Here is a 16,993-nt window from a genome sequence, read left to right as displayed (position 1 = left end):
AGTGTTGGCAAGCATTTATGTTGACATTTGGGATAGAAGTTCACAGTGCATATTAAAAAACTTAAAACAGACAGGCAGAAAAAGAGAGAATGCACTTGTTCTCTTTAATATTGAGAACTGCCTTATTGATCATATGTATATTATGTTATATATATGTATATGTATATGGTGTGTGTATTTCAGTTTGTGCTGCTATTAGCTTTAATGTTAAGGAGGTACACTTTCCAGTCTCTTAAGAAGTACATAAAAATAACAGTATGAGCTGTTGAATATCAGAGGAAGGCTGGCCTATTTTTGTTCTGAAAACTTTGTATTATGTGCAAATGTAGTTAACCATTCATTTTTGTAACTTCTGAATTTTTCATTGAGACATAATAAACAGTAAGGGAGACCAATTTGGACTAAATGCCTGAATTAGAGAGTACTTTTTAAAGAACACAATTACTATTTTACTTGCACTTTAAATCATACATTCATTATTATTATTATTACTTTTTCCCTGAGACAAGGTTTCTCTGTGTAGTTTTGGTGCCTGTCCTGGATCTCGCTCTGTAGATCAGGCTGGCCTTGAACTCAAAGAGATCCAACTGGCTCTGCCTCCCAAGTGCTGGGATTAAAGGCGTGAGCCACCTCTGCCCAGCTCATTATTCTTTTAATGCAATGCCCTTAAACTTGTTGACAGTGTGCTTGAACTAAGCAGAATGCACATGTGCATACAGGTTATCATTTTCTTCTGGTAGTTGATTAGGTTACACTTTCTGTTTCTGTACTAGATGTAATTGTTTTTGTGTCTTTTGATGCTTGCTGAACTGTCTTTCCAGCCCCACACAATACTTTTTAAAATTAACAGAGGGAGGGAGGAGGAATGTGCATGTGCATGAGGATGTGGAAAGAGGTGGACATGGGTGTTCAGCTCTATCACTCTGTGCCCTGGTACCTTGTGACAGGCTTGCTCACTGAACCTGGAGCTAGGCTGGTGGCCAGCAAGCTCCAGGGATCTTCCTGTCTTCTCTCTGCATGGTACTGAAGTTATAGATATGCCCAGCTATATTTGGCTTTGTTTATGTATGAATGCTGAGAACTCGGTCATGTCCTCCCACTCCCACCCTCCCAGGGTTTCTCTGTGCAGCCCTGGCTGTCCTGCAACTCACTCTGTGGACCAGGCTAGCCTCCAACTCAGAGATTCACCTGATTCTGCCTCCTGAGTCCTGGGATTAGTTAGCCATCACTGCCTGGCTCAGGTACTCATTTTTAAACAGCAAGTCAGGTTCTCATTTTTAAACAGCATTTGTTCTTAGCTACTGAGCCATCTCTCCCATAAAAATTAAGATTTAAAAATCTTACTAAAAGGTGCTAAGCACATACCTGTAAATGTCCCAACTATGCAGGCTGAGATAGGAAAAGCAAGACTTTGTTGATTGATTGGTAGTATAGATATATCAACGGATGGATCTTGACTACTAGGGATCAGATATAAAAATTTTAAGTGATTATGTGTGGTTTAAATTAGTTAATATGGAAGCAGCTTTGATTGACTGTTTCAGGTCTGTTTTCTTACTGAAGCAAAGGCTAACATTCCTAAGTTCTTGCAACATAAAGTGAGCATAAAGTAGGAAGTGAATCTTACAGAATATATTTTATTGGGGCTGAAGAGATGGCTCAGTGGTTAAGAGCACTGGCTGTTCTTCTAGAGGACCCGGGTTCAATTCTCAGCACCCACATGGTAACTCACAGCTGTCTGTAACTCCAGTTCCTGGGAATCTGACACCTTCACACCGGTGCACATAAAATAAAGTTTATAAAAAAAAGAATATATTTTATTTATTGAAGCTGTGCTACTCACTGTTTACTTTAAAATATATAGGTTAATACAGACATTTAAAATATTTTAGTTGCTTTGAATTTTTAACTGGAATTCTTAATTTTCATACACTTCATTTTTATTCATCTGTTGTATGAATAATATGGCTAAAAATTAGCCTTTTTTTCTAGAGTAGTACTGTTTTATGAGGCTCGACAGATTTCATTCAGTGAGTGTGTAGGCTGTAATGCCTTGTTTTTCCACTGTGCCTAAGAATGGCAGGGAAAAGAGTTGGCAGAAAGAATACTGAGGCATATTAGATTGTGGTATGTCAGTTAGTACTTGAACAGTGTTAGTTTTAGAATAAAGTAAATTCCAAGGAATGACTTGTGAAGACCATCCTATTTTGTACATCTCTTTGGGTATGACAGATTGGACTATGATTGTGGTCACTGGAGTACATTCTTATAGCTATTACCATGTTGTAAATGTCACTTGAAAACTTCTTGTTGGTCACATATGTATCACCGATTCTATAGTAGTCAAAAATGAAACCCATTCAATTTGGAGTTTGCACTCCCAGAAGATTGAAACTGAACAGTGAAGTCGTATGTGTATCTATAAGCAGCTGTAATGATTCAACTTTTACTTAGCCCTTGGAATCTAGCCTTTTGGTTGAATTAATAGCTCTTTCCACAGAGATAGTGAAATCTATTTCTGCTCCTTTAATGTCTTCTTGACTGTAGGGTGCACCCTGGAGAATGATAAATGTTCAGTGATAGAGCCCCAGGAGATGCTCAGTGGTCTAGTCAGGCAGGACAGGCTCTGTCTTTTTTGGTTACTCTTCAGTTTTCATCATCTTGCTGTCATGATTTTAAGTTATCAGAGGGCTGGCTATCACCTGAAGGTTTAAAAATGAACTAAAAACACTCTGATTTTGGAGGCAGTGTTGTGTTGTGTATGGGAGCCTGAGAACCAGAGCAGTTGTAACCCACTGGGTCTTTTGTAGTTTCTTCTGTTCTACCCTTGCCTTTAAGAAAACATATTAGAATGTAAGAGAAATATAATAGCTACTGTGAAATATTCTTAGCATTATTATTTCATGGTGTTTATAATTTCCTTTTCAGACTTACGGATTTAATGAGCTAGTTTATTGTTTTCCTTTTTTTATATGGCCCAGATTCTATATAGATCTTATCATATTAATTTTGTTCTGTATTTGTTTTACATTTAAGAATGAATCTATTTCCATTTTATTGATTGTGAATAATTTCAAGTATTTTAGGTACAGCTTGTAATTGCCTGGCTCTTTTTAAGAATGGTTAACTAAGGAGGAATAGGTGGAGATAAACATTTTCTAATGCATTACAGCTTGTTTTTGTTTTTTTTTTTCTCATTCTTTTTAATGATGTGTAGAACTGTCCTTTTGGATGCAATGGGAACATGTCCAAAGGTCTTTCCTTTTGCATGATTCGAGGTCTTAGGGATAGATGATTTCATTGATCTTCTATAGAATGTTTATAGCCTTTCTTTTCACTGGAAACATTGAGAACTTTGAAAACAGTGGGCTGTTTATGTTTACTTTCAAAAACTCACTTTCCTTTAATCCTTTATTAAAAAATAAAGAATTTTTTAAAAGGTAAACTTGTTTATTGATTCAATTTTATGAGGGGATGGTATTGGGTAGTGGTTAGCACATGAAGGTCAGAGAATGATGTGCAGTAGTCAGTTTTTTCTTTCTATGATGTGGGTCACAGGGATTGAATTTGGGCCATTAAGCTTGGAGGCAAGTGCTACTCAGTGAATGACAAATAAGGAGCTCAGTTCGGAGACCCTGTGTAAACCTGTGCATTAATAAGTAAGTGTTACTGTACTCTCTTTAATATTCTGGTGTTTTCTCCCCTTAGGGTTTCACAGACAGCCCTCATTACAGTGACCACTTGAATGACAGTCGATTAGGAGCCCATGAAGGCTTGTCCCCAACACCTTTCATGAATTCAAACCTGATAGGTAAGTTTTTGACTGTGTTAAGTGTCTATGTTCAGAGACCCTATTACCATGTCCTCTATAAATACATAAAGGAAAGCTCCCTCGTTGCTAGAGGAATACAAGTTTTCCTTGCTTATTCCAGCTCAAGTAACTCACATCTGGAAATCAGGGTCTTTCCTTTGTGCACTGCTAAGAATATATAAAGGGAAGTCGCTATGTTCTGTTAGTTTGGGCCATGTCTCTGTGATGTCATATATTGCAGTTTTCTGGGCCAGAGAAGCATTCTTTCAAGGGAACTTGTGGTTTACCATTTGTCTTATTAGGTATATTTAGGGAGTAATAAAAAATTATAACAGAACAGTGACTTTGACAAATTTAACTTACATTGGATCGTTTTTCTTTGGGTACTATTTGATTAAAAACTTTATTTCATTTATAGAGGGTCTGTTTAAGCACTTGGATTCTTATTAAGGATGTGTAAAAGTTTGTCTGCAAGTGAAGTGAAATTTGAAGGATGTGACCTCTCACCTACACCTGATCTTTATGTTTTATCACCCCTTCTTGTTGTTGATCATTCTCTCTGTCTCTCCCTATCCCATGCAGAACACTCTCCCTTTTATATGTCTTTCTTAAGTGATAATTTGAAGTTGTTCAGTCTGAAATGAGCCCGACAATTGTGTTTTATGCCTGCCAAACCTCCTGGTTTGGATACCACTCCTTTGTAAAAAGGCAGTATTTAGTATTTAGTCTTCTTACAAAATCTGTTTGAAAAGAATCTATGCCTTGTAACATCTTTTTTTTTTTTTTTGTTTATGCTGTAGCTGAACACTTTCTAAAGGCTTTATGTAATCGCTTGTATTAACTGTCATTGGCATCAGATAAATACACACAGTTTGTTTGATTGACATTGATTTCACCACTCTGCCTCTAAAGGGTTAGTTACATTGTGATCTTAGAATTGACCTTTTGAGTCACAGCCATGTTAATCTAAGTAGATTACTCCATCCAAAGTCCTGGTGGTCTACAGATGCTTTGTAAGGGATCTTTCTGTGTGCAGTCTTGGTTTTCTCTTCTTCTTTAGTTTTGAGGAGTGAGAGTCTGATATTCTAGTGTGGATTTTGCCTATGGCAGCTGACAGTCTAAAGCCAGAATCATTGAGTGTGACACAAGACCTGTATAAGCAGTAAAACGTGTGCTGAAAAACCACTGGCTTTCAACATATGTGCAAATAAAAGTTATGCTGGTAAGTGGGTTACTCCAGGTAAAACCCATAACTACATTTAAAATAAAACAATAATTTTATCGACGAAAATTTCTACATTCTTGTTTGAATTTTCTGTTGAGTCTTCTTCAAGGTAAAATGTTACTCAGTTTGGAAATTGCTTTTGTATTTTAACTTTTCCCTCAAGCAGAATTTATTTATACTGTGTGTAACAGGGCAAATGAAAGTTGATGTTAACTGAGGCTGTCACTCTGAACCATAAGCATTCCTGACCCTCTAGAATGTATATCCTTACTTTCAGCCCTGCTCATCGAGATAATGTGCATCCAGGGGAATTGCATCTTTAGCACAGTTTTGGGCCAAGCTAAATGTTCAAATTATGGGAACTAAATTAAGTCTGTAGGAGATATGTATTCCAGTTACTTCTGAGCAGCTGTTAATGAAAAAAATATTTCTATAATTCAGTTTGAGGTTCTATTTCCTCATTTGGGGCCTTTACGAACATATGTTTATTGGGTTTTTTTTTTCAGTTTTTGGAGAATTATTGGAATACCTTTAAAGGTTATCCCTACTCTGTAAAATCTACATCTAAAGTAAGTTTATAAATAAGATTTGTAAACATACTGTTTTCTTCACTGTTGTTCATGGGGAAAAATAATCTCATTCATCTCAACTTGCAAGTGTAGTGAGTCCAGTACAGTTGTACAGATCATGTGTCATCCACTGTATTTTAACTGCGTAATTTTAAAGTATTCTTTTACATTTAAAGGGGAAGGGGAGAAATAATCCTGCAGTCATTAATTAGGTAGATACATTCAAAAAGGATTTGCCAGCCATTGGCAGTGTCTGATTTACCCCTCTTTACTTTTTTTTCAGTGAAATGATTAGATGAGTACTTCTGTATGCCTCCTCAAATGAGTGATGTGCATGGCAGTAACTTGCTTTTGGATATGAGTGTTTGTTCAATTAGGCAGTTGCATAGAGCAGCAGGCAATTCAGCAAGATGTGAGATGCAGTAATTGAACTGTTAAGACACCCAAATATATGGGATGATCATATTAGATGAAGTTACAAGAGAGTCTCTTTTCTAGAGGTTTAACAATGTAGGGAGTTTCAAGTGGTAACTACTCTGTTAGAGCTCTCTGCTGGTGTGTATGTGGTGCTATCAGAAGCATTGATACTTGATTGCTGCAACAGATACCTTTGAAATGAATGGTGTATGCTCAGAAATAGTTAAAGGGAACAGAGAAGCAGTAACATTTTATCATTGCTGCCAACATATAAAAATAGCATTAAACAGGAAGAGGAGTCGTTCATCTAGGGAATGCTGTTCTTTTGAGTGTTATGTTCATCTATAAGTATATTTACCTGAAGAAAGAATGAATTATAAAGCCACTGTTTTTCATGATGGAACTTGCAAAAACTTCCATGATTACATTGTAAAAATCAGAGGTTTTGTCTAACAAGCATTGATAATGGATAATTTGCCACAGAAAACAGATCTCTATATTCATTTAGATATTTTAAGGTTTTTTATGTAGGAAATAAAGCTATTATGCTATGTCAGTTAGTGTTTCTTTTTATGAATTTCAGAATTATCCTGTTGATTTGTCGGTATGCAATAGTAGAGGGCTTTTCTTATGTTTCACGAGAAATACATATACCCTCTTGTTAAAGCTGTGAACAGAGCCTTGCCCATAGCCAGGAGTTGCAGTGGTGTCATTGTACAGTTTTGGCTATGATAGTCTGCAGAGCTTTGACTCATCTTTCACTCTTGATTCCCTCATTAATTTTCATACTTCATGGTTCAAGGGAGCTCAGCAGTAAAAGAGCACTTGCTTCCCTTCAGAGGACCTGAGTTTTGTCCCGAGCATCTGCATAGCAGCTCCAGGGGGTCTGACACAGCCTCCTCTGGCCTCTGCACACTCATGTACTTTGTGCACATATATGCAACCAAAACATTCATACACATAAAGAAAAAACACCTTAAAAACCCAATCTTGAAAGACAAAAAGAGAAAAAAATGGTGTTATTTTACTTATTGGTACTATTTTGGGTGATGGTAGGACCGATGAACTAAACTGAGAAGTGGATTATTTTGTGCCTTCCACAGATGATGTGGAAAGAACATCTGCTGTCCTTTTCCTCCATGCTTACTTACACTTTGCTCATTTAAGAGAACATGTGCATATATGTCATAAACAGGAGGCAAGGCTTGAGGTCATCTTGAATTTTTCTTTTTTCTAAGACATTCATTTCGATTTCTCTAGAATTGCTTTGTTAGTATTCTCTGGAAGAGCGACGTCAGCATGTGGTAGAATGAGGGACATTGGAGAGTTGAAAATTAGGACCTGTAAATAGCCTTTACCTTTCAGTTAGGATTTGCTAGGGATCCTGGAGGTATTCAGTAGCTCTAGGGTTTTATGATTCCATAATATTATCCTGGAAAAGGCTGAAATTAAGTTATAATTTCTGTCTTGCAAATGCTGAAACAGAGTTAGAGAGAACTTACATGTATATTTGAAGCCACAGAGCCAGTAGATGGCAAAACTAAAAGTAAGAAGCCAGTCTCTGAGTTGACTTAAGCTGCCCATTTATATAGGTGCTTGTTCTTTCCTTACAGTGCTTCTAAGTTTTTACTAGGCCAGCAGTTCCCAGCCACAATTACCTACATTTTCATCTTGACAAGTGACTGTGAACAAATGTTCCATAGGCAAATAGCCTCAGACAGTATTTTTTGTCAGTTCTTGTCCTTAGAGGTTTAGTTTGTTCTTTTGTTTGTTAAAACTTTCAGAACAGCAACAGCCTATTTCACCTTGGTTAGCCAACCACATCCAGATTGATAGGATGTGTTCAAGACTTTTAATAAATAAAAAAAAATAGGTTTTGGAAAACTATAGGTTTTTTTTTTTTTTATAGAACACATGCTAGAAAGTGCTTTCTAGCTGTTCAGAGAAAAGTAAATGTGAATACAAAGTAAAGTAGCACAGTGTTTGCTGGGTGGTGGTGGCAGCACAGGCAACCAGGAGGTAGAGGCAGTCGAAGCTCTCTCTGAGTTCAAGGTCAGCCTGGTATACTCAACTCCTCCTTTCTCTACTTCAGAGTTTAAAGCAACTCTCTCGTAGTAGCCACTGTTTTGTTTCATATAAAGTAGTTAAAATAGATTTTTGTGGGATTTTTTTTTTTGGGCGGGGAGCTCAAGCCCAGGTATGTTTTCTATGCATTGAGTATTTCAGACAACCAACTTCCAAGGAAAACTCTTTGAACAGTTTATACTGATCACACTGGAATTTGTAATATAGCCATAATAAAGTGTAGAATCATCAAAATACTAAACTACAACAGAACTCTAACCCTAATGATTTGATTATATATGAAATTCCTTTGCTGGGATAATGAAAATGACAATAATTTTGTTTAGGGGAACCAGAATGGCTTAACATCTGACTTCATAGTGTTTCAGAAGGATCAGTCTTTTATGCTTTCTCAGTGTTTATTCACTCCAGATCTCTGAAAAGATGTGATCTTTCTTACTCACTGACTTGCATTCTCATGCCCTTTACTGCTTAGAGACACGAAAAATGGCACTGATAGTCTGTGTCTAATTCCAGCCCAGTGAATATGAACTAAAAAAACCTGAGGCTATTCTGGGTTCTACCTATAGTAGGATGAATGGCAGTTGCTGTGGCTATTTGGTTACTGGAAAACAGAAACTAAATGGATTTTTTTTTTTTTAACTTTACAAGTTAACTAAATGCATTGAATTTGAAGGATACACCTTAGCACACAGTTGAGCATTTTGGGGGCCATTTTGACTTGAAAAAGTTATAGGGTGGCATTATCAGATCATACCACCTTCACCATAACAATTCATTGCTTAGAGTTGTAATGACGATTCCTGAATTGTTTAGTAAAGGCTTTTTTTAGTGTTTTATTGAAAATTGTATTCTTTCCTTCAGATAGATAGATTTTTGTTTTGTTAAATAAGTCTCATATTACTGTAGCCATGAGCTTGATCTGATCCCTGGCACACACCTATCCTTCCCTATGAAGTAGAAAGATAGATGTCTAACACACACACACACACACACACACACACACACACACACACACACACACACACACACGCTCACTACCCAGTCACACACAGCACAAAGATGCAAAAATAAATTTTGTCTGTATCTGCCTTTTACTTGGTAAGAGACGAAGTTAAAAGATTAGATTGGCTGTAAAGAATTTTCTTCCTTCCCTTAAAATTATAGTCGTAGTTAGAAAGCTCTTAAGCAAGTTTTAGATTTTTACCAGCTGCAGGAAGCTGTTTCTGCAGGAATAGTGTAAAGGTCTAGGTGAAGCTGTTCTGGGTCCCCAGGGTTAGGTATTTTAGGCAAACAATCCCTTAGAGCCTCTTGAGGTAACCAAAGGGAAAAATAAGGGATGAGTTCTTGGAAATTAAGTTGAGAAAAACACCAGTAAGCTAATGCAAAGCTTCCCTTGAATTTTTAAGGATTCTGCTGGGTTTGTCAAAATTTGGTTAGAAGTGTTTATACTGATTTATATTTTATACTTAAAATGTATATGAAGAGCTAGTAATAAATAAAAAGAGGCCGCTGTGCCATCAAATTTTTTTGGAAAAAACAAAGACTAGCTTTTTGGTTAGATCATAATAAATGTGTGCATAACAAGTTGGAAGTTTTTTAGAAATATTTCTTATAGGTAGCATTATGGACGAGTCCTTAGAGTAGTGCTTTAAAAAAAAAAATCATGAAATCTAAAGCAGAACAAACCAGTCTTTGCTTAAAAAGAGGCCGAAGGTGAAGTATCCACATCTTGACTTTCTACTTTGCTTCAGTGTGTCAGTTAGTGTGAATGTAGTGTGTGTGTGTCTGCTGTGCAGTCACTGATGCGTGGAAAACTGAGCAGAGGGTCATGCTCTCCCAGTGGGCACTTGTTCTGGGGGAGTTTGTAACTATGGCAGTGGGTCGGGTCGGGTCAGTGGAGAAAGCTAGAAGGGCTAAGCTGTCAGCTGGTATAAAGGCAGTAAGATTCTCTTTGAGGGAAGATAGGGGCATTTGGCTTTACGTGAAAAGAATAGACATTTTAAAGTATTTTTATAAGGCAGTTTGATGAATGCACAACAATGATACCTTGATATTATAAATAGAATAATCTTTTAAATTCTGTGATCTTTAATTCTATAATTCTTTGACTTCAGCTGCTTTATAAGAATATTAGAAGTTGTTTCCTGTTTTTTGTTTTTGTTTTTTCGAAACAGGGTTTCTCCGTGTTGTTTTGGTGCCTGTACTGGATCTCACTGTGTAGACCAGGCTGGCCTCTAACTCACAGACATCTGCCTGGCTTTGCCTCCTGAGTGCTGGGATTAAAGGCCTGCACCACTACCACCGAGCACTGTTTCCCTTTTTTTTTTGACATCAGTATTTTAATTTGTTCTTATATTTAGTAACTTAAATCTATGGCACCGTTAACTTTTAAGTAATTAGAATAGTTCAAATCATTTATCATAAACAGTTGTCCATATAGTATTCATATTTGTGTTGAGATGAATTCTAAGTGTTACTGTATAACCTACAAGATCAGAAATTATTCCCACCAGCTTCATTTGGCTTTCCATTTTCCATGAAAATGTTCCAGTGCTTATTTTGTGTTACTCAGTATTCCCACTGAGATCATTTTCACATCACCACAAGTCAGGGTTACATATAGACATGATGATTTCTCATTCAGTGAAAATAAACATGTGTCTACATTGAACTCAAGCAGTAACAGGATAGAATATCCACCAAACTGTTGATGATAGAGAAATACTTTCACTCGAAAAAAATAATAGTGAAAATATGTCTACTCTTGTAGTAGACCAACTCTGGACATTGGAGAAAGTGAAAATCACTCCTGAGTTGTCCATCAGATTGTAAAGCTACAGCTCTCAGCGTGTGCCTTCATGGTAAGCACAAGGGAAGTGTGTCTGATTAGTGTTTAATAGAGTGCTTGAAAGCAGTGATTCCAAAGGTTGGTAGTACACACAGCAGGAAAGAGTTAAGCAACATAGTAACCAGTCTCAGTTCAAAACAGTGGTAGTTTTTGTTGAGTTGATTATGAAGATGTTTTTACTCTACAGAGTTCTGTTTGCAGATATTTGATGTCTAGATAGCTGGGAAGAGGACCATGCTCTAGCCTTGAGCACAATGGCAGAGTAAGGTAGCGTGAAGCTGACAGACATGGAGTCATCCTGGCTTTTGTTAACTGGTTCTAATCTTGTGTATCAAATTTTTATTTTGATAGAAAAACTAAACAAATGCTGTCCTATTGGAGAAGCTGAAGTTGTTTTTTTATAGTATCCTAATTTATTCTATAATAATTAGGTTCTTTTGAATCTAGTTGAAAGTTTGTTTTTAGTTGGGGAGATTAAAACTGTAGTGTCCAGTAAAGAAAATAATGCATGAGTTTTAATGTAGGCTGCTGCCTCTGTCCAGTGTGATAAAACTTGAGATTTGGGTCTAGATAGAATTACTGTGTCAGGTGTGGAGAGCTGTAAAGGAACTTGGTTCATTTCATTGTAAAAATAAGGAACGAGAAAATAAGCCCCAATGTTTAGTTACAGTGACAGTTGATTGCTTAGAAGCTTCCTTTTCATAATATTCCCGTTAATGTAAGCAGGAGATCGAGATAGCAGTTGTATGCTTAACAGCTCCAACTGTAGCATTTCAGCATGTAAAGAACATGTGAATATATGCCTATAATGCACATGAACACTATTCTGGTATCAGTCCCACATGTGAGATCTTGAAGCAGGACATCTTTTCAGTGCTCCTATCCTGGCTGTTCTGATCTCACTCTGTTTTTAGTTTTTATGGTGGAGCTCACTCATCACAGAGCTGGGTAGCTGAATAGGCGTGTGGTTGGTTTCTAAATGGAATGTGTTTTTTCACCGTACACAGAGGCATGGAAAAGCTGAATACTAGCTAGTTTTGAGGTAGACTTTATGAAAATACTAGTGCCTCTAGTGCTTCCTAGCAATTTATAGCGAGGCTTAAAAAGATGTTTTGGATTAATTGCGTGAGTGTGGTGGCAAGAGTGTGCTGTTGGTGGAAGATCACACTAAGAGTGATCCAAGGACTTCTTACCTTTGTAATTTGTCTGTGTGGAGTATTGGAATAGGTTGGGGTTGTGTTTACTTTTCTTGAAAAGAATAAAACACTTTGTAAGTAGGAGAGGGCCAAAGAGAAGAACTACCCCAAAGGGCCACATGAAGAAGTGGTCACCACTCTACTTTCTATGCCGTCGAAGACTCAAATCCTGAAGGTAATTATAGCAATGCACCTTGAGTTTGTAGCTTTTGCTTTCATAATGGAGTTGGAAAGTGAGGAGTTACACTCATGCTCTAACTCTTCAAAGCTGAGGGTGAGAATTGTTCTGGAAGTTTCCAGTCCAGAAACACAAGTTTCTGACACCTGAGGACTCAGCTCTCTAGAGAGGGCTAGGGAGCCATGGGGGCTGGAAAGTTCCTCAGCACCACACTAGCCCTGTGCTATGGGAATACTTCAGTATTCTGGTGATCTGACTTTGTAGCGATCTGGGTGACTGCACAGTATAAAAGAACTATGCCTCAAGTAGCATTTGCAGGAGCAGACCCTGAGTTATAACGTCTTGCTTGCAGGTAGATAGCCCTGCTTTGGCTCATAACTAGAGGAATGAACATGTTTGAATGGGATGCCCTCAGCTGCTGCCAAGCTGCAGCTTGATCTCCACAGCTGTTTGGATGAAGGGACTACAGTGAGCAGTTTGGCTAGCTCCCATTGCTGTACTCCAGGAATGTAACAGTTGAGTCTATCCCTTCAGAAAGTTGCAGGTGGATTTGGTATTCTCAGGAAATAGTGCAGGTAGAGAATTCATTTTTTTTGTGAGATTAATTTGGTATTGCACAGACTAATACTTCTCTTGTAAGAGTTGAAGTATTACCTATCTTCACATTTTATTGAGTGCTTTTTGTGTGCTAAACACTATGCTCAGGATTGTCAGATGTTATTGCCCCTGGAATTTTACACTTTATACAAAATGAGTTCCCAGCACTCAAGAGATAGAGTCAGCTAGATTTCTGTGAGTTCAAGGCCAGCTTGGTTTACAGAGCAAGTTCTAGGTCATCCTGTGCTACACAGTGGGACCCTGACTCAAGAAGAAAAATTAAACAGTCCACAATTTATGTTCTAGTACGTTTGCTTTGCGTAGGAAAAGAAAATAATAAATGTAAAATTAGCTAAGAGGGAGTCGCAGATCTCTACACATTACGATCCTGAGATATCCATTTTTTTTCTATTGTACTATCTCAGAGACTTATACTTCAGCTATCTCAGTGATTCTCTAATCCTAAGTCTGTCACTTGTCACCACAAAATTTTGCCTTTGCAAAATGACATTGGCTTTATTTTCATCAATTAAAGAGATCAGTTTACCTTTGACATCTGCAACTTCAGATAAATTTCTTGGTAGTAGGTGCTGTTTTATTTGTAATGTATCTGTTATCTTCTGTAAGCCTCCAATACTGTGGTATTTAATAAACCTTCGGCACTTTGTGGGTGGCTGTCCCTAATCTTTAAAGAAAGAGTACACTAGGGGAGCATCTGCCTGCTAGATGACACAAAAAATTCAATTGACAGATGAAGCGTATGTTGCTAGACCTGAAACAATCCTTGACATTGGTGATGACCTTCTCAGTAGAGATAGAAGATTTCAATTAGGAACTTAAAATTTAAAAACTGTATTTTAACCTATAAGTAACTTTGTTTTTATGATATCTTTGGAAGAATGTTTATTCTAATAACAAGTGATCATTTTAATGCTATTTAACATGTAAAGGTATTCCATCGTTTTTAATTTATCATTCCATTGGGAGTTTGTTACTGGGGGAAGTGATTTTGGTTGACAGCCATTCCAAGGTGTATCACCCAGTGAAAAATGTTACACACAGTGACTAAATGTACTGCTATTTGAAGACTATTCTATAGTTTGTAACTTTACTGTCCTGCGAACCAGCTCCCAAATAACTACACAGAGACTTATTATTAATATAAATGCTTGGCTGATAGCTTATGCTTGTTACTAACTAGCTCTTACAACTTAAATTAACCCATATTTCTTATCTATGTTCTACTATGTGGCTCAGTACCTTTTGTCAACTTGGCATATTCATCTTGCTTCTCCCTGCATCTCGTGGCGACTCTGCCCTTCTTCTTCACTCCAGTGTTCTCTCTGTCTGGCTTTCCTGCTTAACCTCTTCCTGCCTAGCTATGGGCCATTTAGCTCTTTATTAAACCAGTAAGAGCAACACATCTTCACAATGTACAAAAAGATTGTTCCACAACATGACGCAATGTTAGGATAAATAGTGTGGCAAGGGTTAATCTTTATAAGTACTTTTAGAAAGCATTACTTCTAAATTTTGTCAAGCTATAACTTGACAAAATGCTAATGTTTGCATCTCCTTTTCAGATATCAGTATTGGTTTCATAATATAGTTTGGTTGTTTTTTCTATTGTTAAAGTAGGCACTTTCAAAAATAGGTATGCAAGAGCTTTTTCCTACCAAACTCAGGATGAAAATGAGTTTTAAAATAGTGAACTAAAATTAATTTTGTTGTTGATGATTTTGTTTTGTGTTTTGGTTTCTCTTTGTGAAGAGAGCCCTGGTTGTCCTGGAATTCACTCATAGACCAGGATGACCTTGAACTCATAGTGATCCACCTGCATTGCATCTGCCTCCTGAGTGCTGGGATTAAACGCATGTGCCACCACTGCCTGGCTTGTTGTTGATGTTTTTTTATATTTGGAAAGAAAATTGAAAATGAACATGGTTCACCTTTTTTTGTGCTGTTCATTTGTTATTTGGCAGCAATTATAGAATAGCCCTCAGATAGAATGTCTGATTGAGCTTTGGTTAGGCTAACAGTAATTTGCACTTTTATTTTTTACATTAAAAATTACTTATTTTTGTTTTGTGTATACGGGCATTTTGCCATATGTCTATATGCATACAGTGCCCATAAAGGCCAGAAGAGGATATCAGGTCTTCTGAAACTGGACTTACAAATGCCATGTGCATGCTGGGAACAGAACCTGGCTGGGTGCTCTGAAAAAGCAGCCAGTGCTTTTAACTACTGAGTCATCTCTCCAGTTCTGTACTTTGAAATTTTTTAATTTTTTTCTATTTCTCTAGAAATGAAGATTTTTGGGGATTTTTTTTCACTTCATAAAACAAGTAATGTTTTGTCTCCCCTTTAACTGGAAGAATTAAAGAAAGCCAAAAGTGAGAGTGGTGTTAACAGTTACGATATGGTCACCATTGACTGATACTCACTAGTTACAATGCATTTCATTAGATCACTGCTGGAGAGCTATGTGAGCAAATGAAACCCAAGTGTAATTGTGGAGATATTAGCTTCGAACAAGATAAAGAAACCACTCCTGTCTATATTTTCCAAGGTTTCCACATTGAAATATATGCTCTAGTAGTTTGGGGTGGTACATGTTTAACAGTTGTTGACATTGTCCATAGCACTGCAACACTAGCATCTTGGTCCTCATCTATTGCAGCTGTGGAAGTTTCTTTGCCAACAACCATAACCTGTTGGAAAGTAAGATTTATCAAGAAGTAGGGTCTGGCTGGGCCGTGGTGGCGCACGCCTTTAATCCCATCACTCGGGAGGCAGAGGCAGGCTGATCTCTGTGAGTTCAAGGCCAGCCTGGTCTACAAAGCAAGTTCCAGGAAAGGCGCAAAGCTACACAGAGAAACCCTGTCTCGAAAAAACAAAACAAAACAAAACAACAACAGCAACAACAAAAAAAGAAGTAGGGTCTGGTAGAAATTACTTCAAGGAGCAGCCTTGTAGGCAGGATCTTAGAAAATGCAATTTTACCTAAATGCAAATTTTATTTTACTGGTTTACAGTCCAATGATTGAAATTGGTTATAATAATAACCATAATCTTTTACTAAAAAATTAATCAGGTTTGATGAATTCCTAGCAGATGCGTTCTGACCTGGGAGGGAATACATTAGACATTTAGAATGTAGTTTATATATTGGGAATCTGTAGTAGAGAGCTTGTCACAGCGGCACAGGTGCTCAGAAGGATGAAGAATGTAAGAGGAGAGGATTAGAAAGGTAAAGCTCACTCCTTAGAGACCTGTTCAGTTCTCAGATTACCATCTACATAGTATCTTCCTGTGTCAGTTCTACACTGATGATTTCTGTAAGCTTGTCTAATTACAATTTTTATTATATTTATTTATGTATATATATGCACATGCTTTTCCCCAATAAACAAATAAATGTTAAAATAAAAACTAAAAACATTTGTATAATTTCAAAACTGACTTTACAGATCACAAACATAAGAAAACTTAAAAATATTAAGTTATAGATAAATTAAATTACTCCAAATTGAAAAGAGATTATGTTCAATCTATTTACAAAAAGTGGTAGGAGTACTTAAAGTTTTGTTGATGAATTTGAGTCCTTTTTTACTTAAATTCTTTGGTCATCTTTATTCTAGTGATTCTTAACAGTGTAGAAAGCTTATTGAGTATTTAGTACAGTGATGGATTTAATTGGCTTTCAGTGTTTGGGAAGAGGTTACTTGGTTAAGATGTATTTTGGCACAAGAAAGGCAAACTCCAGTGTTGATTATTACTTTGCCTTGTCTCCATTATGTTCTTTCTAAGCACAGCCAGCCTGGTCCTCTGGCACTGATATATAACAAACATCAGTAACAACCTTTTAAAATGTTAAATCAAAGAACAAAGTGAAGGGCAGTGGCACAGTTATAGAAAACCTGAACTAATCTGTGGAGAAATTGTTTCAATTAAGGTTTGATTCACCAACATAGTGATGTATACGTGTGTCACTTCCTCAGTGTTGTGCATTTGGACCACATCCCTCCTCATCCCACAGCTTTGTCAGACAGGCACTGCAC

At 37.1% G+C, this 16,993-nt stretch overlaps 1 protein-coding gene across 5 annotated transcripts in view; it reads left to right on the top strand.

Annotated features, from left to right (window-relative positions):
- Tcf12 (transcription factor 12) overlaps positions 1 to 16,993 on the top strand; it is a 282,155-nt gene that overhangs the window by 113,860 nt on the left and 151,302 nt on the right. For all 5 annotated transcript variants that reach the window (XM_052713833.1, XM_052713826.1, XM_052713818.1 and 2 more), the window contains one exon: positions 3,709 to 3,811. In XM_052713833.1, the coding sequence (XP_052569793.1) occupies positions 3,709 to 3,811 (103 nt within the window). The remainder of the gene's footprint in view (positions 1 to 3,708; positions 3,812 to 16,993) is intronic.

Source organism: Peromyscus californicus, unplaced genomic scaffold (genome assembly GCF_007827085.1).
Source record: "Peromyscus californicus insignis strain IS unplaced genomic scaffold, ASM782708v3 Scaffold_11__1_contigs__length_118956290, whole genome shotgun sequence".
Lineage (NCBI taxonomy): Eukaryota > Metazoa > Chordata > Mammalia > Rodentia > Cricetidae > Peromyscus > Peromyscus californicus.
The sequence above is the reverse complement of the archived record's forward strand: the minus strand, read 5'-3'. Positions and strand labels throughout refer to the sequence as shown.